The following is a 20,806-nucleotide window of genomic DNA, read 5'->3' as shown; positions in this document are numbered from 1 at the left end:
ATAAAATGATGCAGCAGCTTGCTTTCCTCAAGAGGCCTGAAAACACACACACGCACGCACGCACGCACTATGCACCTCTTGGTATCCTGGCTTTTATCTGTTTCTGTGGGTATCTTTGAATTCAGGCAGAACCTATGGGAAGGACTTTTAATTGTGAATTTGTAGGAATGAGAAGTAAATGATTTTCTGTATCGGTTTAGAATTCCCTTTCTTTTCTTCTTGTCCAATGGGGTAGGATGACAGTGTGGCCCAGATTTTTTCAGACAGACCAAAGCTTAAGTATTTTGCTGTGTTGTCCCAATAAAAACAGTCCTAGGAGATAAGTTTAGGCAAGTTATAATCAAATCAAGTCCATAATTTTACAATGAAATGTGCCTTCCCCGACAGAAATTCTAAAATTCACGAGGTTAGGCTTTGAAAAAAGATGGGCACTGTTGACAGAGGAGCAGTGACAGTCTTTGTTTTGGGTCTTGGAGTGGCACAAAGAAAATAGTAGCTAGGGAGTAAGATCTGCTTATTCCTTGCAGTGGGGCTGGTGATGAGTGGATGCTGGCACCATGTGTATGTATATGTAGAATTTCTTTAATTCAAAATGAAATTTATGGGAGTTCCTGCTGTGGCGTAGCAGGTTAAGGCATTGTCTTTGTGGTGGCACAGGTTCAATACCCGGACCAGTGCTGCAGATTAAGGATCTGGCGTTGCCACAGCCGTGCCGTAGGTCGCGGCTGTGGCTTGGATTCAATCCCTGTCCCAAGAACTTTGATGTGCCATGGGTACAGCCAGAAAAAAAAAAAAAAAAGAAATTTATAACGTGATTTAATAAGAATTAATATGGCATAAATGTGCTAGCTGATTTTTTTTTCCCCCCAGGGAAAGAAATAGAGAGAGGCACAGATCACCCCGGAGTAAGGATGGCAGAGGGTCAGAAAAATCAGTCACCATTCAAGCTCCCACCGGAGAGCCCCTGTTGGCAAATGATTCTACTCGGACAGAGGACGCTCAGGTAGGGATCAAAGGCAGTCTGTAAGTACACTGCCACTTGATCAAGCCTCTTTTCTGTAAATGTTTTCCCAAGTCTTGTTGCGATAGGTTCTCTTGGGTTTTTATCTTTATTTTTCCAGCATGTTAATTAGTTTATCTATGTCCTGTGGTTTCTGGTGGGTCTAAGGACAGCCTGGCCTACCATTGGCTGGCCCAGGGATTCGTCTGAAATGTGATTGGTGGGCCTGCTTTGAATGGTGTTGAAAAGAAGCCAGCAAGGCTGACGACAGGGCAGGGAAGGGAAGGTTGCAGGCTGCAGGCTCTAGAGACTCATTCCAAAGCAGAGCAGTGTAAGAGAGAAGGAAACTCGCTCACCCTGAGTCATGTTGGGGAGAATTGCAGAGAGGTTGGGACAGCCCAGGCGGAGCCTCACTACTAGGCATGGGATCAAACAGGGGCTGCACACTCAGATGCCTGGTAGGAAAACAAAGGTTAATACAATAGACCTTGGGCTGCACAGAAGCGGCAAAACACATCAGGGTAGCTTGGGGATAAGTAGCCATCCATATGGCACGTTAGGGTAGGGCTGTGGCATGGAGTGATGGAGCCCCTGGTACCTGGAGAATGCATTTCCTCTGCCAAGGGAACAGCAACTGCTCAGCTCCAAACGCTTCTCACTGCACAGGAATACAGGTGTTCCATGCTACTCTGTCTTGAGGTATTTTTAAAAAGCTGGAGATGAGGATTTTATGTGAAATCACTCAAATTTTAAAATATAGACTCTTCATTAATTTTTTTTTTAAAACCTTGTGTGTATGCTCTCTGGGCCCCAACTGTCTTGCAGTCCATTCGATTTAAGCCAAACATCTGAGCTACACTCAGAAATGTGTTTGCACAGCCTCCACAGCTCTTGAAGTCTATGCATGTCCTGTCTTGGCCCCCAATAAACTGATATGTGCCCACACAGCTGTAAAGATAGAGGTAAGCATATATCTGTGTGTACCTACAGGTACAGACAGATAGGCCTTTATAAGCAGAGAGATGGACCGAAATTGGAATTCTTCAGAGCACACAGGAGGCTCTTGGAATCCAAAGCTGCAGCCGTGGTTGAATGGGGGTTTGTTCAGTGATAAGTCAGAAAGAGAAAGCCAGATACCATGTGATATCACTTATATCTGGAATCTAATATATGGCACAGTTGAGCCTTTCCACAGAAAAGAAACTCATGGACTTGGAGAATAGACTTGGGCGGAGGGAGGGAGTAAGATGGACTGGGAGTCTGGGGTTAGGAGATGTCAACTATTGCATTTGGAGTGGGTAAGCAATGAGAGCCTGCTCTGTAGCACTGGGAACTCTATCTTGTCACTTGTAATGGAACATGATGGAGGATCATGTGAGAAAAAGAATATACATATATATGTATGTATGTATGACTGGGTCAAATTTGCTGTACAATAGAAATTGACAGAACACTGTAAATCAACTGTAATGAAAAAATTAGGAGTTCCCGTCTGTGCGCAGTGGAAACGAAACTGACTAGGAACCATGAGGTTGCGGATTTGATCCCTGGCTTTGCTCAGTGGGCTGAGGATCTGGTGTTGCCGTAAGCTGTGGTGTAGGTCACAGACGAGGCTCGGATCTGGCGTTGCGGTGGCTGAGGCGTAGGCTGGCAGCTACAGCTCTGATTAGACCCCTAGCCTGGGAACCTCCATATGCCACAGATGCAGCCCTAAGAAGACAAAAGACAAAATAAATAAATACATTAATTAATTAAAAAATAAATTTAAAAGAACCCCAATCTGGACAAGAATACCAAAAAAGTAAATAAATAAATAAGTAAATGTCTTCAGTCGTTATTATTGCACTGCCTTGGCTCTGGGGCGGTTGTAGGGATGCAGGGCCAGAGGCTGAGAGGAATGGTTGGATGATTGCATGAATGGGGCCAATCCGGAGATTGGACCACCCCTGCCCTCCCTTAAGTGCTACAGGAGTCAGTTTCCTTCTGGATGTGAATTCAGAGGCGCGGGTGTCCCACTGTGAAGGCATTTCTTCTGTGCATCCTCTCTCCATCTGGGAGGCTCCATTAGGAAGTTCTGGTGCAACCGTCCAGAAAAGGAGGTCAGGGAAAAGCATTGAAGTGGACCTCTGGAGGCTGCACCTCTCAGCAGCTGTATGACTTTGGACAGTCCTGGAGTTCCCATCATGGCGCAGTGGTTAACGAATCCGACTAGGAACCATGAGGTTGAGGGTTCGGTCCCTGCCCTTGCTCAGTGGGTTAACGATCCGACGTTGCCGTGAGCTGTGGTGTAGGTTGCAGACACGGCTTGGATCCCGCGTTGCTGTTGCTCTGGCGTAGGCCGGTGGCTACAGCTCCGATTCGACCCCTAGCCTGGGAACCTCCATATGCCGCAGAAGCGGCCCAAAGAAATAGCAAAAAAAAAAAAAAAAAAAAAAAGACTTTGGACAGTCCCAACTTTTGTGGGCCTTGCTGTCTTCACTGAAAGTCTAGGGGACTGGGTTCGAAGAACCGAGACCCTTTCTCTTCTAAGAACCTCAAGCTCAGGAAGACCCTTGGGTGTCTTCATTTTTTAGGCACCGATGTGCACACTTTCTTAAAATGGACAGGAGATTTAGTTAGCAATGCCTTGGCGGGAAAGAGGGTAAGTAGCTAAGTCAGCTAAGGCAATGCTAGGGTCATTATTTCAGTACTGATCATCAACTGAATATTAGACCCAAGGCAAAACCTGGAATCCAGCATTTGACCTGACTAAAAGTGCTACACAAGGAGTTACTTTGCATGGTCTGTAAACTCACCTTGTGTTGAAGCAAGCTATCCAGCTTTGGATGTGTGGCTGTTTCTCTCCATGCTTGTGGGTTTTTTTCTTTTTTTCAAAACTGATGTGAATTTACACAGAGACATGAGCAGATCTTACATGTGCGGTTTGAAAAGTTGTAGCAGCTGGATAAACCCATATAACCCACACTCCTGTCAAGATATATGTAGTTCTCCTCATTCGAGGAAGTTCTCTTACGCTTTTCCCAGTCAGTCCCGGCCCTCCATCCTTCCAGAGCAAGCCCTGTTTTGATTTCTCCTGCTGTAGATTCGTTTTGCCCGTTTGGGACTTTAATATAATGGAATCATAGTCTTTTGCTTTGGACTTTTTTCCACTCAGCATAATAACTTCGAGATTTACCCATGTTTCCGTGTGTTTGGGCACTTCATGCTTTTTTGTTTTTGCTGGGTGGTGGTCAGTGTCTGCATATACCACCATTTGTTGTCCAGTCTCCTGATGGACACAGGCCTTTGAGTTGCATTGGGTTTTGGCTCTTGCGAAAATAAAGCTGTTGAGAACGTCCTTGTATGGATCTTTTTGTGGACATGTGTTTTCATTTACTTGGGGTAAAAACCCGGGGGCGGAATTGCTAGGCAGTACCCTTGAGTGCACATTTACATTTGTATGGAACTGCCAGACCAGTTTCCGAAAGTGACTGTACCATTTAGACTTCCGCCAGCAGTGTTTCAGAGTCATGGTTGCACGTGGCTGTTGTCTTAAACAGTAGTTTCTCTCAGAGTACGTGATACCTGTAACTTTCCGAGTTGAAGGTCAAGACCTTGGCCGTCATCACTGTCACTGTTTCTTGCCAGAGCCCATGCATTTCATGAATCATATATATATATATATATATTTTTATTATTATTTATTTATTTTTTTTTTTATTTTTTTTGTCTTTCTAGGGCCGCCGTACCCGTGGCATATGGAGGTTCCCAGACTAGAGGTCGAATCGGAGCTGCAGCTGCCAGACTACACCACAGGCACAGTAACACAGGATCCGAGCCACGTTTACCTACACCACAGTTCACAGCAACGCTGGATCCTTAACCCCCTGGGCAAGGCCAGGGATCGAACCTGTGTCCTCATGGATGCTAGTCTGATTTGTTTCTGCTGAACTCCTGTGAATCATATTTTTTGATTGTGACTAGATTTGAGGTTTTCGTGTGGCTGTGAGATTTTTAACTTAGGCTAGATTTTTCTAAGTTGATATCTTCCATATTAATTTCACCCAACTTACTGCTATGTCTATTTTTTTCCAAGTTAAATCATATACACGAATCTCTGAAGCAAAACCTCTTTGGATCATACGTGGCTTTTCATTGCCTTCTTGCTGTGCTGTTGCTTTGGCGTAGAGTCATAGTTGCCAGTGAAAGAGCAAAATCCTTGAAAACCCTAATTACTGGATCACGTTAAACGAAGAGACAATTACTCCAAACTACCTCAGACTTTAAAAAGCAAGAGACAGCCGGAAAATGAAAGCAAGCAAGCAAAAGGCACACATTCTAGTAATCTCCGTATTTTCATGCGCTTGGTGTTTAGTTTGTCATGAGAACGTGTGTTTGGGGAGGAATTTTTGAGCTGTCCTGGCCAGAGATGCTCTAATCTGCTTGGCTTGTTCAGTAAGAAATGTTGTCACAGAGTTCTTGATGCGTGTGTTTATTAAATGGGTTGTGCGAACCTCACGGAGGTTTCAGAAGTGTGGGTACCAGTGACGGGTGGGCTTTGATGTGTCTGTAGCAATATAAGGTCCCTCCTTTGCAAGATCTTCTCTCCTCCGAGCTCCTGGAGGGCATAGCAGAGCTCCCCCCCTCCAGCCATTTGGACTTCGTAAGCCTCTATAACCCAACTAGGAATTGAGAAGAAAATGCAGGTAACCTTCAATATGCTGGTCTAACAGCCGGCTTGTCTGTCCCAGAGCCGCTCAGGGCTTCCAACACAGCGGGTGGTAATTCCTGTTGTGGTGACGAATCACCCAAACACACAGACCAGATGCATTATGTTTTCTCTATTTGAAAAGGTAAACATAGGGTCCATTGGGAACAATTCCAGTGAAAAGTGTTAAAGAAGTCCTGGGAGTTCCCTTGTGGCTCAGTGGGTTAAGGATCCAGCATTATCACCGTAGCGGCTCTGGTTGCTGCAGTGGTGCGGGTTTGATCCCTGGCCAGGGAACTTCTGCAGGCCGCTAGTGCAGCCAAAAAAAAAATTCCTCTGTTTAAATTGTTAAGCCTCCATTGCAAAGGAAGCCCACGCGTGTGGGGTGCTGGAGGAGGTGGGCCCTCCCTGTCCCCCGTGCCTCCCCCTGGCTCTCTGTCCTCACTGTTCTCTCCCCGCCAGGATGACAACTGGGGCGAGACCACCACGGCCATCACGGGCACATCGGAGCACAGCATCTCGCAGGAGGACATCGCCCGCATCAGCAAGGACATGGAGGACAGCGTGGGGCTGGACTGCAGGCGCTACCTGGGCCTCACGGTGGCCGCGGTGCTCGGACTCCTGGTCTTCCTCACCCCCATCGCCTTCATCCTGCTGCCCCCCATCCTGTGGCGGGACGAGCTGGAGCCTTGCGGCACCATCTGCGAGGGACTCTTCATTTCCGTGGCCTTCAAGCTCCTCATTCTGCTCATCGGCACCTGGGCGCTGTTTTTCCGCAAGCAGAGAGCCGACGTGCCGCGGGTCTTCGTGTTCCGTGCCCTTCTCTTGGTCCTCATCTTTCTTTTCGTCGTCTCCTATTGGCTTTTCTACGGGGTCCGCATCTTGGACTCTCGGGACCGGAATTACCAGGGCATCGTGCAATACGCCGTCTCCCTCGTGGACGCCCTCCTCTTCATCCACTACCTGGCCATCGTCCTGCTGGAGCTCAGGCAGCTGCAGCCCATGTTCACGCTGCAGGTGGTCCGCTCCACCGACGGCGAGTCCCGCTTCTACAGCTTGGGACACCTGAGGTGAGGGGGATCTCCCGGGGGCGGAAGGGACCAGCGATGGCCTTTCTTGACGACAGCTGGTCTTCGGCAAGTGAGGGCTGATGAGGAGGACGGTGACCAGGGTCTGACTCTTTGTTTCAGGTTTTGGGAGGCTCTGTGGGTATGTGCGTGTGCGTGTGTGCGAGTGCGTGCGTGCATGTGTGCATGTGTGTGTGTGTGTGTGTGTGTGGTGGGGATATTCATGCACATAGACTCTCCTGACTTCTGGACGGGTGGCACAAGTACTAGCTCCCATGCAGTTTGGAGTTTTATTGGTCCTGTTTGCAAAGTTGTTGGCAGCTCTTAAAAATGACGGAGGAGAGAAGCCTTAGTGACGGCTGCTGACCTTGCCCCGACACCAACCTGGGAAGGATCGCCAGAGTGAGCAGCAGTTCCATTTTGTTCCTGATGGTACATCTGGTTTACCTTGTTGTCCCAGTGGAGTGTTTAATCATTGCCTTTTCTCCCACTCTCGGAGGTTTCCTGGTTTGGGCAGTAAAGTATGTGGTCACCCCAGTGACCCTCCAGTAGAGGATCAAGTGCAGGTTAGAGACTCCAAATTTGTCAGAACTGAATCTTTTGAAAATATATGCATGAGAAAAAGTTAGAAGAACATTAAGATGTCATTTTTCAAATGTCTGCATAAAACGTAATTCTTTTTATTTTTCTTGTTGTTGTTTGTTTTTTAGGGCAGCTCCCACAGCATATGGACGTTCCCAGGCTAGGGGTCGAATTGGAGCTGTAGCCGCCGGCCTACACCACAGCCACAGCAACACCAGACCTGAGCCACATCTGTGACCTACACCACAGCTCATGGCAATGCCGGATCCTTAACTCACTGAGCGAGGCCAGGGATGGAAGCTGCGTCCTCATGGATCCTAGTCAGATTTGTTTCTGCTGCGCCACGATGGGAACTCCTAAAATGTAATTCTTTTAATGGTTATCTTTTAGTGGTTAACTAGAAGAGTGGTCATGATTATTTATTTTATTTTATTTTGTTTCATTTTTATTTACCCCAAGATAGGCTTCACAGAACTCTTTGATGTAGGTACACTTAATCCCTACATTACAGAAGAGGAAATGGGGTTTAGGGAATTTATGTAGAAATGTAATTTATGCAAAAATACATGACTAGCCAGACACCACCAAGCCAGGCCTGAGTGAACGCTGCCTTTAGAGCATCCCTTACTTTGTGTTACCAGCCTGTTTTTGTTTTTATCCACAAACTCTGGGCTCCCTGAGGACAGATGCTGTGCCTTACTCCTCTTTAGCGCCTGGCCTTGAGCATGGCATTCAGGCAGCACACAGATGCTTCCCAGGTGAAAGAGTAGCCTGGGGTGTCTGCTGTCGTCCCCTCGTAGGGCTGCCCTGCCTCCCCCAGCTCTGTATGTTGATGTGTGTAGCCCGCTTCACGTATTGTAAGCACTTTGTTCATTGTAGCTGTTACTGCTGTGATGCTGCGAAGCAGCCAAGATGCCGAGGGCACCTTGGTGGGGATCAGAACAGTGGGCTTTGTCATCATTTTGGCTGGGCCCCAAGAGGTGCCCCAACTCTGGTTTGGAGCGAATTGTACTACCAAACCATTTTGGTGTTGGCACAAATCGTCTCTCATTCGTCTGGTTCAGCTCCTGCCACCCGAGAACTGGGTGGTTTATCGTTCAAGGCACCTGTCACCTTGACCAGTCCTTGGAGGGAATCAGTGTCTGACTGACATGCTCTACACAGCAGATCCAGGGTAGTGAGTGAGTCCTTAGGCGGTGCCCCTGGGGCTCTGAAGGCAAGTAAGTGACTGCTACGTCTTCATCTCAGACAGCTCTCTTTCCCCTCTTTGACTTTGGAGAGTGACCAGCAGACTTGTAGTAAACATCTGCCACGTGCAGAGCCCAGGCCTGGGGCTCCAGAGACTCAGGAAGGCTGCCTCCAAGGCTCTAGTCTGGAATTCCTTGGAGAGACATGCGATGCTGTGCAGCAGGCAGGTGCCAGCACAGGCCTCGGAATGGGTGATGGGAATGGAGGACGATGGGGGATTTCAGGCAGTGGCAGCAGTAAAGCCCAGCCACCCGTCCATCTGAGGACTGGACAGGTTTTGCTAAAGCTCAGGAGGGTGGAGAGAGGTCGGGCTCTGCTCACGGAGCTGAGCGACATTTGGGACTGCGTCAGGGTTAGCAGCTGAGACACTGGCCCGCAGCGAGGCCTGCGGTGGTTTTGGGTCGCGGCTCAGCCCTGGCTGGTGTGGATCCCGCCCGTGGAGGTGGGAAGGGGAAGGGCGGCTGCTTGCTCGCGGTTGTCCAGGCAGGCCTCCTCCAGGGCCCTCATTCCCTCCTCCCTTGACGCTGTTTGCTCTGCCTGTGGATCACGGTGGCGTGAGGCGGGGACACAGAACAGCCCTAGGACAGGGTGCCCGCAGAAGTTGGGGGTGGCCCTGGTTCCACCACATGGCTACGCTGGCCAGGGGTGGGCCTGGGCCGGAGGGGCAGGGCTGATTGCACTGTGGGGCCCGGGACCCACTGCAGACCCCCCGTGGTTGTCCTCACTGTCACCAACAGCTGTCCAGTCCTCACTCACTAATCCTAAAGCCGCTTGTCCCAGTGCCCCAGGGAGACCGAAGGCAGCCAGGAGTGGCCCTGTATCTTCCTTCCAGCTCCTTCTCATTGTTTTCCTCCTCTCCTGCCATCAGGAAGGCCTCCCTTGTCCCTCATGTGGAGACCCAGGCAGTGGGGTAGGAAAGACGGCCAGAGAAGGAGCGGCCTCTTTCTTCCCAGAGCCTTCAGGCGGGGCTGGCCCCTGAGGGACCACCAGGCTGCGAGGCCGGGGGCAGGGCACCTGCCTGTCCCTGCTGGCCTGCATGAGCCTGTCGCCCGCTGAGCCTTGGGCTAAATCTGGTCCAAACCCAGCGGTGGCTGCAAGAGTCACTGGGCCAGAAATAGAACTTCCAAGGCCTTTTGTGAAGTGTAGAAATGGACAGGAGGGAAGCAGTCATCAGAACAGACAAGGGCAGGTCATCCCCAGACCCAGCCGGAATCAGGCCGGTCCACCCCTAACCCCCCACCAACCCCCTTTCTGCAAGGCCCTCCCTGGAGCAGCCTCCCGTTGGGCTGAGGTGCAGAGCAATGGTGAGTTCTTTTGTGATTTTGTTTTCAAAGACGATTTTATTGAGTCAGCTGAGCTATTTTTGAGAATAGTCAGAAGAATGCCTATTCTTCAGTTTCTTAAAGAAAATGTGCTTCTCCTTTAGGCCTCAGAAAAGGTACTTGCAGGGCCTTGCTTGCGGGCAGGAATGGGGTTTGGGCTTATGGGAAAGCTTTCAGAAATGTAAAAAGCTTCTGTTGTGTAAAGTGAGATCCCAAAGTAGATGAAGATACTCCCTATCTTTTGGAGTTCCCTTCGTAGCTCAGTGGTAATGAACCCAACTGGTATCCATGAGGATGCGGGTTTGATCCCTGGCTTCGCCCAGCAGCTTAAGCATCTGGCGTTGCCGTGAGCTGTGGTGTAGGTCACAGATGCCGCTCAGATCCCGAGTTGCTATGGCTGTGGTGTAGGCTGGCAGCTGCAGCTCTGATTCGACCCCTAGCCTGGTAACTTCCATATATTGCAGGTTCGGCCCTAAAAAGACAAAAAAATAAAGTAAAATTTACAAAAATACTCCCTGGAGTTCCCATCATGGCTCAGTGGTTAACAAACCTGACTACTATCCATGAGGATGTGGGTTCGATCCCTGGCCTCGCTTAGTGGGTTAAAGATCCGGCGTTCCCCCTGAGCTGTGGTGTAGGTCACAGACTCAGCTCGGATCCCATGTTGCTGTGGCTGTGGCACAGGCCGGCGGCTACAGTTTCAATTGGACCCCTAGCCCGGGACCCTCCATATGCCGAGGATGTAGCCCTAAACCCTAAAAAGACAAAAAAATAAAAATAAAAAAAATAAAAAGGTACTCCCTGGCCTTTGCCAGTGCTGCAGGGATGGCCAGGGCTCTCAGGATGTGTCCCTCATGCCTCCTCGCTGCCGTTGGGGGTGAGACAGGTGGAGTGGTGTCACCCCTTTACAGTTGAGGGCTTCGAGCTGAAGGTTAAGGGACCTGCTTGAGGCCACAAAGAACCAGCACCTTCTTGCACGTCGAATCCTGTCCCCATGTTCTGCACAGCATCCTGGGTCTCAGCATACCGAGGCTCTAAATTCTCCACACACACCTCACATGTCGCTTTTCTCAGCCACATTCTTGTAGTGAGTTGCTAACTTTTCCAGAACTTCACCAAGGATCAGGTTATTTTTTGGTTTTTTGCCTTTTTTTTTTTTTTTTTTTTTTTTGCTTTGTAGGGCCACTCCTGTGGCATAGGGAGGGTCTCAGGCTAGGGGTCAAATCTGAGCTAGAGCTGCCGGCCTACACCACAGCCAGAGCAACACCAGATCCGAGCCAGGTCTGCAACCTACACCGGATCCATAACCCACTGGGTGAGGCCAGGGATCGAACCTGCAACCTCATGGTTTCTCGTCCGATTCATTTCTGCTGTGCCACGACGGGAACTCCAAGGACCAGGTTTTGATCTGACTGTGTCGGGGGAGAAACCCAGAGGAAAAGAGAAAAGAGACTTAAAATGACATTTAGTGCTCCTCGTTGATGATTCCTCCGTGTTGAAGGGGAATCCTGTGACTAGTGCAGCATAGCAGCCAAGCATTGACTGACCTTGGCTGACGGAGTTTGAGATGCAGAGCAAAGCAACGACAGTGAAAGCCCTAACAGTTAACGGTGACATCACTGTTCTTACCATGTGCCAGGCCCCTTCTAAGCTCCTCACATAGAAAGCATTTCATCTGCACAGAGATCCTGTGAAGGAGACCCTATTATCCTCATTTTCAGGTGAGGAAACTGAAGCTTGGAGGCGCTAAGTAGGTTGTCTGTGGCCGCAGAGTTTGTCATTGCGGGAGCCAGGCTAGGAGCCTAAGTAGGTTCCAGAATCCTCCTCATCATTTCACCGTGATGCCTCTGAACAGACCTGTTCATGTTCCCGTCACTGCTTTAGGAACATGAGCGAACTTGTAAGCGTTTTTGGAGTGCTTGCCCTGTGCCAGGCTGGGTGCTACCTATTTTTGTACATGTTCTTCTGTTTCACTTAACTCACAGCCGCGGGGCTGGAAGGGAGGCGGTGGAGAGCCTTGTCAAGATGCTGGCTCCCGCTCTGCATCGTTCCTGAGCCCCATCCGTTCTTTTATTTGGCTGGTCGGCAAACAAAGCCTGTGCCTTAGGGACCACGCTAGGAAGTAGGTGAGAGCCTTTGTCTGGTCAAACTTTTGTTTTTTTTTTTTTTTTGCTTTTTCGGGCCATGTCCACAGCATATGGAGGTTCCCAGACTAGGGGATGAATCGGAGCTGCAAGCTCCCGGCCTACACCACAGCGACAGCAATGCCAGATCCAAACCGTATCTGTGACCTACACCACAGCTCACAGCAATGCCGGATCCTTAACCCACCAGGCGAGGCCAGGGATTGAACTCACAACCTCATGGTTCCTAGTCAGATTCTTTCCACTGCACCATGATGGGAACTCCTAGTCAGACTTTTTTAACTTGCTGTTTGTTACATGTCCCAAAGGAGACCTCTTCGATCTATTGCTGTTAAAACCACCCCCAAACTTAATAGTTCGGGCAGCCTTAGTCTATTATTATTTCTTACTGTTCTGTGGGCTGGGCTCAGCTGGGCACTTGTTTGGCTGGTCCGGCCAGTGGTCCCTGTGTGATTGCAGTCTCGTGGTACAGAAGCAGGGCTTCGGCTCCTTTCTTATCCTAGGTATCTGGAGGGTCTCTCCTTCCCAGAGGGGCTCCTCTCTGGGGCAGTTCCTTCCTCGTGAGCGTAGCTAGAGATCCATCAGGCCTCCTAAGAACACAGAAGCTCTGGGGCCTTCGAAGGCTTCGCCTGAACTTGCTCAGTTCTACCTGCACTGCCCTCTCTCCTCAGAGCGAGTCAGAGCCCCGCCCAGGCTTAAGGAGCGAGGCCCTTGCAAAGTGGGACCTATTGGAACGGTCGGTTCTTTGGGGTCCAGGGCGTGGCAGGGTCCCACGACAACCTCAGGCTCTCTTTCTCTGAGCCTGCATATTTTATAGTTCTAAAAAAATTAATTATTGACTATGAGTCCCCCAACAACCCAGAAGTATCATATTTCAAGTCAGGGAAAGAGCTGCTTTAAGGCACATGCATGGAGATGGATAGCCAATAGTCGTCAGTAAGGAGAGAGACACGAACCCGCAAAAGCGGATCCAGCTCTCATCTCGGTCCTCTAGGAAACTTGTTTGTGTCCAGTGACCGAGCCTGTAAGATACTCATATGGCTGAAGCTCCGCTGTTCCTGATCCAGCCAGCAGGTTGTTTCCCTTAGTGCTTTATTCGCTGAGATTCAGAGTGTCTTACAAATTGCCATTGACCGTGGACCTTTTCATCAAAGATCTGGTCCTAATCACAGAACCACGCACGCTTTGGAAGAAATGATTCTAGGATTGCTTTTCCAAACAGTGGGAATGAAAAGGAACACTTCAGACTGAATGTGTTCCCCTCAAAATTCCTATCTGGAGGAGTTTCCGTTGTGGCTCAGTGGTTAACGAATCTGACTGGGAACCATGAGGTTGTGGGTTCGATCCCTGGCCTCACTTAGAGGGTTAAGGATCCAGCGTTGCCGTGAGCTGTGGTGTAGGTCGCAGACGCAGCTCGGATCCAGTGTTGCTGTGGCTCTGGCATAGGCCAGCAGCTACAGCTCTGATTCGACCCCTAGCCTGGGAACCTCCATAAGCCGAGGGTGCAGCCCTAGAAAATACAAAAACAAAACAAAACAAAACAATCCTATCTGGAAATGAGGAAACAAGGAACACATTACTGGACAATGGAGAAAAGGTGATCTTTCTGATAAAATGGCAAAGAGCTTGGCTGAATTATGTTCATGTTCTAGTGTTTTGTAGAAGGTAGAACTTAGAAGCAATGAAGTTGGATATTTAGCTGAGATTTCTAAGCAAAGTATATTGAAGGTGCAGCTTGGGCCCTCCTTATTACTTACAGTAAAATGGGAGAGGAAAGAGACGAATTGAAGACGGAATTGTTAACTGAAAGGTTATCAGAACTTGAAGATTTGGAGAATTCTCAGCCTATCCATATTGCAGAAAATGATGAAGCCTGTAGTAAAGCAGACACCTCGGAGGTGGCTGAGAGCCATTGGATAAGGAAACTAGTGTGGGTGAGAACCGAGGATTGAGTCAGCCCTCTCAGCAGAAGCCAGGAATAAAAATGGGATTGTACTAGTAGAAGCACTGTGAGCTGGAACTATAGAAAAACAGAAAGGGGGGTGGAAAGGGAATGCTGTGAACATGCATTAAGCTTCAAGAAAAGGGAAGAATGACTTGGAATTGGATGAGAGCTCATCACTCCTACCACAGCCCAGGGTCAAGGCTGCTTCCTCATTGGATTCAGAGGATGGTCCCCTGGCTTGGTTTCAGTGGACCAGGTGGCCGCTGCAGAGAGCTCCATGCCAGGGTGACCCCAGAGAGACTTAGAGGGTGATGCTGCCACCCTGGTGGACTCCAAGGGCAAAATAAGGAACCAGAGAGGATTATTCATAGGTGTTAAGAGCTGGCGGAATTGACCTTGCTAGGTTTGGGGCTTGCTTGGGACCCGGTACCCCTTCCTTCTTTCCAGTTTCCCCCTTCTGGAATGGGAATATCAGTCCTGTGCCTCATCCACCGTGGTGTCTTGGAAGCACATGACTTGTCCAGGTTCACAGCTGGAGAGGCATTTTGCCTCAAGTCTCACCCACATCTGATTTAGGTCATATTTAGATAAGACTTTGGACTTCGAATTGATGCTGGAACCCCAGTTAAGACTTTTGGAGCCGGGCTGTGAGGGTGAAATGAATATGTTTTGCATGAAAGAAGGACATGAATTCGGGGGAACCAGAGGTGGAATGTTATGGACTGAATTATGTACCCCCAGATTCATAAGTCGAAGCTCTAAACCCCAGTGTGGCTCTATGTGGTGATGGGACCTCTAAAGAAGTAATTAAGGGTTTTTGTTTGTTCGTTTTTAAAGGGCCTCACCCTTGGCATATGGAGGTTCCCAGGCTAGGGGTGTAATCGGAGGTACAGCCGCCGGCCGACGCCAGAGCCACAGCAATGCCAGATCCGAGCCTCATCTGTGACCTACACCACAGCTCATGGCAACGCCAGATCCTTAACCCACTGAGCGAGGCCATTGACTGAACCTGCAACCTCACGGTTCCTAGTCGGATTCGTTTCTGCTGCGCCACGACGGGAACTCCAGAAGTAATTAAGGTTAAGCCAGGTCGTAGATCTGCTAAAATTAGTGTCCTAATGAGAAGTGTCAACAGAGAGCTTGTCTGTGTGCTCTGTCTCCTGGTGCCCGCGGCCAAGGAAAGACAGCGTGAGGACACCCTGAGAAGGCGGCCGTCTGCAAGCCAGGAAGCGCGTCCTCAGCAGAAACTCAGTCGGCCAGACCTTGATCTTGGACTTCTAGGCTCCAGAACTGTAGGAAAAGACGTTTCTGTCGTTGAAGCCATTCCGTCTCTGGCATTGCTGACTGAGACAGGAACTTTACACAGACTGGTGACCTCTGACCCCAAAGACCCAGGCGCCCAGGGATCAATGAACATAGCTTGACCCCGGGGAAACAGAGCTCTTAGTGTCCTCTGTGCAGCTCACGCCTGCATCCTCCCAGCTTGAGCGGGGGCTTTGTTTTTCTCGATGGCCCTTTGGTTTTTGAATTAGTGGAGAGAAAGGGAGAGTCTCCTGGGGAGGTGAGGGCTACTCCCGCTGCATGTGGATGTCTGGTTCTCGGCAAATGATACAACAGCCAGCGATTACACTGCTGATCAGGCTTGGCTGTCTCGCTGGCCTGGGGCCCCTCCCTCCCACATTCACAACCCGTTCCAACTGTCCCCATGGCCTCTCAAGTCGGGGAGCGTTTTTAAATGATCCCCAGAGGTTTTCGATCCTGATTTTACCTGCAGTCGCATTTTTAGAAATGTGCCGTCTTCCTCGGGTAACTGCTTTTCAGTAAAGCTATCTGCTGACCCCCACACCCACTTCCTACAAAAAACATGCGATGAAACCGCGCTAAAGCAGAGCGTGTGCAGTTTTCGCTCAGGCTCAGCTCTGCTGTGGGAGGCCGTCGAAGGCGGGCTCAGAGCTGCCGTTTGTGGTTTGGCCCCTCGGTGCCGGTGAAAAGTGGCTGTAATGAGAGTGTGAGGTGCTGGACACTGCGCCCTGTGTTTGCACAGCTGCCGGCTGGCAGCCGCCGCAGCTGGGAAGACTGCCCTCGCCCGGCGTCTGCCCACAAACCTCGCTCCGGGGCTGAGAGCAAGGGACGGAGCCCCGGACGTGACCCTGGTTTCCACGGAGTCCCCTCAGGCCCCAGGCAGCTGGCGGTGGCTCCCCATTGCCGGGGCTTGTGGTCTGTTTTCCCTCGGACTTGCCCCACCGCCAGCCCGGCGTTCTGCAGTCCCCCCCGCAGATGGGTGGGCGTGATGTGCTGCCGTGTCTGGGGTGCAAACGCTCAGGAGGGCAAGTGGACAGGACCCCCATTCCCTGTCTGGCTCCGTATTGGCCAGGTTTGTCTCTGTGAATGGAGATCTCTTGGCCAGGCCAGTGGCCCTTGGCCTCTAGACCTTTCCTGTGGGCGCCTGCGGTTGTTCCCAGGGCCGGAGGTACCCATGGCCAGGGCTTCGAGGCTCTTTGAGAGCAGCCTGGTGGGTCTGGAGCTGCTCTTGGCCTCGATCTAAATCTGGTTCTGCAGGCGCCCTGAGTAGGCGACTGCCTTTGATGTTTATCTGGTGTGGTGGGTATCCGTCATTTGAAGCTTGGAAGCCTGAATTCCCGTCACCGGCAGAGCAGGTCAGCCCAGCTTGGACCCTGTGGCAAGGTGACAGTGTGTGGGGCCTGTGCCCAGGCCTGGAAGTGGGCTACGAGCTCTCCGGGCAGATGTGGCACTAGCCAGACCTGTCACTTGAATTGAAGCCTGCCTCCTCGGTCCCCCCAGTGTGAGAGGTCTCGGAGCATCTGCTGTGGGACAGCTGGCAGGGCCTGGATCAGCCCCTGGGAGGGGGCTGCGCGTCAGTGCTGTCATTGCGCTCAGACCCATCCAGTGGATGGATGTTGGTGTGACAGCCTAGAAGCACGATACTCCTGAGCTTCTTGTTTAGCTCCTGCCACCAGGAGGACCAGGTCGTTGCCTGTAGCCGTTGGCCACTTCTGTGCTCACAGACTCCCAGGGCTGACAGCATGGTCCCGAGACCACACGGTGATTCCACTGCTTTCCCTGTGGGAATAGCATCCCAGCTTCTGGTCGCAGGTTGCTGTCTTTCAGTGAGGCCCCCCTGCAAAGCCTCGGCCAGGGACACCTGCCAGGTTGTCAGTCTTTTTTTTTTTTTTTTTTCCTTTTTTAGGGCCACACCTGCGGCACATGGAGGTTCCCAGACTAGGGGTCCAATCAGAGCTACAGCTGCCGGCCCACACCACAGCCACAGCAATGCCAGATCCTCAACCCCCTGAGCAAGGCCAGGGATCGAACCCACAACTTCATGGTTCCTAGTTGGATTCATTTCCACTGTGCCAAAGTGGGAACTCCCCAGCAGGCTGAGGTCACCAGGGAATCTGTGTGGCCTGGAGAAGGGCCTCCGAGGGCCTCACCGGCAGGACAGGATGCTGATCTGTGTCCCCTCCCAGGACAGGCCGTCTGCCTCATGTCTCGAGATCTCAAGCATCAATGTGTGTCTCCCCCCTGCTCTGTCATGACAGGGTTCCAGATAATCCTGCCTCTCTCCCAGATCTTCTGGCATCCTAACCCGGACCTGTCAGTAAACACAAGCTGATCCCAGTTTTGGCCGCTCCCTGTCCTCAGGTTCCAAAGTGATCTTTGCCTTTTATCTGTGTGGGACTTCTGTAAGCTGCCGCCCCATTTGCAGCTGTAAGATAAACATTTTAATTAAAGGGCAGGAGGGCAGGAGATATAAACACTTATGTGTCTGTTCCCAGCAGAGGAGGCAGTGGCGACGTTCAGGGGCCCATCACATCTTCGTCTCTGGGACTCACACGGGTGTCACTGCGGATGCTCCTGACTCCTTGTCGGACTGAAGTCAGTTTATCTGCAATCCAGGGCGCAATGAAGCCCGCACATCCAGGAAGATGTCGTCGCCCTTGTTGGGTGTCCTGGGCAGAAGGAGCCGTCCATGAACCAAAGGCATTGGCCTCTCTCCCAGGCTGGGATTTTCCCAGAAAGCGGAATCAGTGTTGATTTGGGATCCTGCTTTTGAGACGTTGCTCAAAGACCCCAGTTCCAGCCTCAAGTGCAGCTAGACAAGGCACACCTTAAAAGGCAGCAGACGGGGTGGCCCTGGGACCCAGGCTCCTTTACCGCCCGCATCGTCTGGGTCTCCACCGCCGGCTCATCCTCTCTTCCCCGCCTCCCTCCTTCATCCGCTCCGCTCCCTCTCCCCTTGCCTTTCATTAACCTCACCCAGCCTCCATCCTTCTTTCCCTGGATACAAGTGTATTTGTTTCCTGTGGCTGTCAGCAAAGGACCACAAGCTGAGTGGCCTGAAACGGTTTCTCCTCTGAGCTGTGGAGGTTAGAAGTCTCGGTGTCGGCAGGGCCCTGCTCCCTCTGTGTGAGGCAAGATCCCCCCGCCGTGCTCCTCCTGGCTCCTGGCGGCTGCCAGCATCCTTGGTGCTCCTGGGCTCCTGGGCCATGTCACCACATGGCCTTCTCTGCATATCCTCTCTTCCTCTCCTGTAGGCACCAGCATGACCTTATCTTATTAAGTAATTTTTTTTTCTGGTTTTAAGGATTTAAATAAAATTGATGTTGATTTTGACAGAATGACAAATTAACATTTAAAGTTCTCAAAGCTAGAGGAGTGCCCATCACGGCTCGGTGGTTAACAAACCAGACTAGTATCCATGAGAACAAGGGTTCGATTCCTGGCCTTGCCCAGTGGGTTAAGGATCTGGCATTGCCGTGAGCTGTGGTGTAGGTCTCAGACGCATCTCGGATCTGGTGTTGCTTGGCTGTGGCGTAGGCTGGCAGCTGTAGCTCTGATTCAACTCCCTAGCCTGGGAACTTCCATATGCTGCGGGTGTGGCCCTGAAATTTAAAAAAAAAAAAAAAAAACCGAAAAACAAAAAACAAAACAAAGGGGACCTAACTCAAAAACTCAGCTTTGCCTCCTCTGTGGATCTCTATTGGAAACTCCCTCCTCCACCCCCAGGCAGGGTGTCAGCCCCCACGGGACTGTACTTCCCCATTCAAGTGGCTGTCACCACTGACGGGAGTATGAGCCCCTCGAGGTCTGTCTCCTTGACATCCATCCGGGCCCCTGGGACTTAGCAGGTGCTCATCGTTCCTACAGGCCTGTGGATGGAGTTGTGGGTGTCAGCATCCTGAGTTGGGCCTTTGCAGATGTGACTCTGTGACCAGAACGCTCTCTCTCCAGGGCTTTCAGGTCATTGCACACCTAGACCTTCAGAATAAAGACAGCTAGCCTTTACGTGGGGCATGGGGCATTCGCAGGTAAGAAATGCTTTCTCATTTTTCAGGCACAGGGAAAGCTGTGTTTCTTGACAGAGCTAAAGGGAGCAATTAGCATTTGAAAGGAATTGGCTAAAACCTGAGGAGGAGGCCCCAGCTGGCCCTGTCCCAGCCTACTCTGGAAGAGGTTAAGGCTGCAGAGTGTGCAGGCCTCTGAGTGAGCGCTAAAGCCTTACTGCTTCTGGTTTTAATAGCATGTGCTAGTTTAATCGCAGAAGCCACAGTCCAATCCAAGGGAAAGTGAGTGAATAGGAAATAGACAGCTCTGTATGGGTGTGAGTGTGTGTGCACATGCTTTTTAGGCCTCAGGGCCCTTATCTGCAAAATAGGAAGGTCAAAAGGTGGGAGGTTTCTGTCCACAATTGATTTCTTCAAGCCTTTGATGGGTGTTCGCTAGAAAGAGGGGCTTGGGTACGGCAGGAAGCAGTGGATGGACCGATAGGTGAAACTTAAAGTCATTTCGGTACAGAGTGAGTGAGAGTGCATCTTCTTTTCAGGCAGAGGCTGATGCGGTCTGGTGTGTTTTAAAGAATTGGTGCTTGGATTGGGAGTTTGGACCAGATGGGCTCCGATTTCTTCAATTCTTGAGTCTCTGCTTCGGTGAACACTAAAGATGTCATTTCTAAAATTTTGTGATTTAACATAAGTAGAGATTGGGTCATGCTTTTATGTCTGTGGGACTATTTCAGCCACCAACCAACCTCATTCCATGCTGCAAAATACTCCTGCTTATTAGTCATATGATAATATTTCATATTTGTGTAATCCTTTGTAGTTTATAAATGCTTTCACTGGCAATATTTCATCTGCTCTCCTCAACAACCAAATACAGTAGTTGGTATTTTCTCTCCATCACCAGCCAAGAAACAGGCCGAGAAAGGGGAAACAACTCACACAGTTTACAGAGTAGAAGGATCAGAGCTGGCAGCCAGGCCTCCGGACTCCAAGGTGGTGCTTTTTCCACTTTTTGTACCAAGAATCCTACCCGCACCCCCTTCACTAGGTTTGATTTTTCGAGAGATTGAGACTTGTCAGCAAATACTGCATAAAATCAGAGAGTAGCGTAACTTTATGACCTAAGTCCCCAAGGAAAGCGATACAGTGTCCCTCGTGGTGGCCATTGGTAGCTGGGGCTGTACAGGAGCACACCGGGGACAGACTGGCCTCCCCAGCACACGCGGACATGTCAGCTCACGGTGCTACCATTCATGAGCCATTTGCTTTGGACCAAGCACGTTAAAATATATTGTCTCATTTAATCTTTAAAACAAACTTGAACCAGGCAGGCAGCCCTCCTCGAGAAATGGGAAAGTAGAGGGCAGACACCTGATCTCCAGTATTTTTCCTGGCCTAAATGCCAGCTCACTTTGAAGTCTCAGAAGGTCATTGACCCACTGATACTTAGGCCCATGAGATGACCAGAGGTGGCTCCAGACCTAAGGCCGAGCCTGCATGTCTGGATC

General features: G+C 50.5%; 1 protein-coding gene across 10 annotated transcripts in view; it reads left to right on the top strand.

Annotated features, from left to right (window-relative positions):
* Positions 1-20,806, top strand: part of VANGL1 (VANGL planar cell polarity protein 1) — a 54,969-nt gene that overhangs the window by 18,406 nt on the left and 15,757 nt on the right. For 3 of the 10 annotated variants that reach the window (XM_001929540.6, XM_013997257.3, XM_085023489.1), the window contains 2 exons: positions 871-1,003; positions 6,150-6,757. In XM_001929540.6, coding sequence (XP_001929575.1) covers positions 871-1,003; positions 6,150-6,757 — 741 coding nt within the window. Of the gene's footprint in view, positions 1-870; positions 1,004-6,149; positions 10,400-10,622; positions 10,707-11,231; positions 11,355-13,528; positions 18,633-19,699; positions 20,214-20,806 lie in introns of those variants that run through there. The other 7 variants (XR_014844389.1, XR_014844390.1, XR_014844387.1 and 4 more) reach the window with 7 other exon arrangements.

The sequence above is a fragment of the Sus scrofa genome, chromosome 4 (genome assembly GCF_054392235.1).
Source record: "Sus scrofa isolate SSC_HxYL_T2T_F1_AM1 chromosome 4, Sscrofa_HxYL_maternal_Yorkshire_Landrace_v2.0, whole genome shotgun sequence".
NCBI classification, from domain to species: Eukaryota; Metazoa; Chordata; class Mammalia; order Artiodactyla; family Suidae; genus Sus; species Sus scrofa.
The sequence above is the reverse complement of the archived record's forward strand: the minus strand, read 5'-3'. Positions and strand labels throughout refer to the sequence as shown.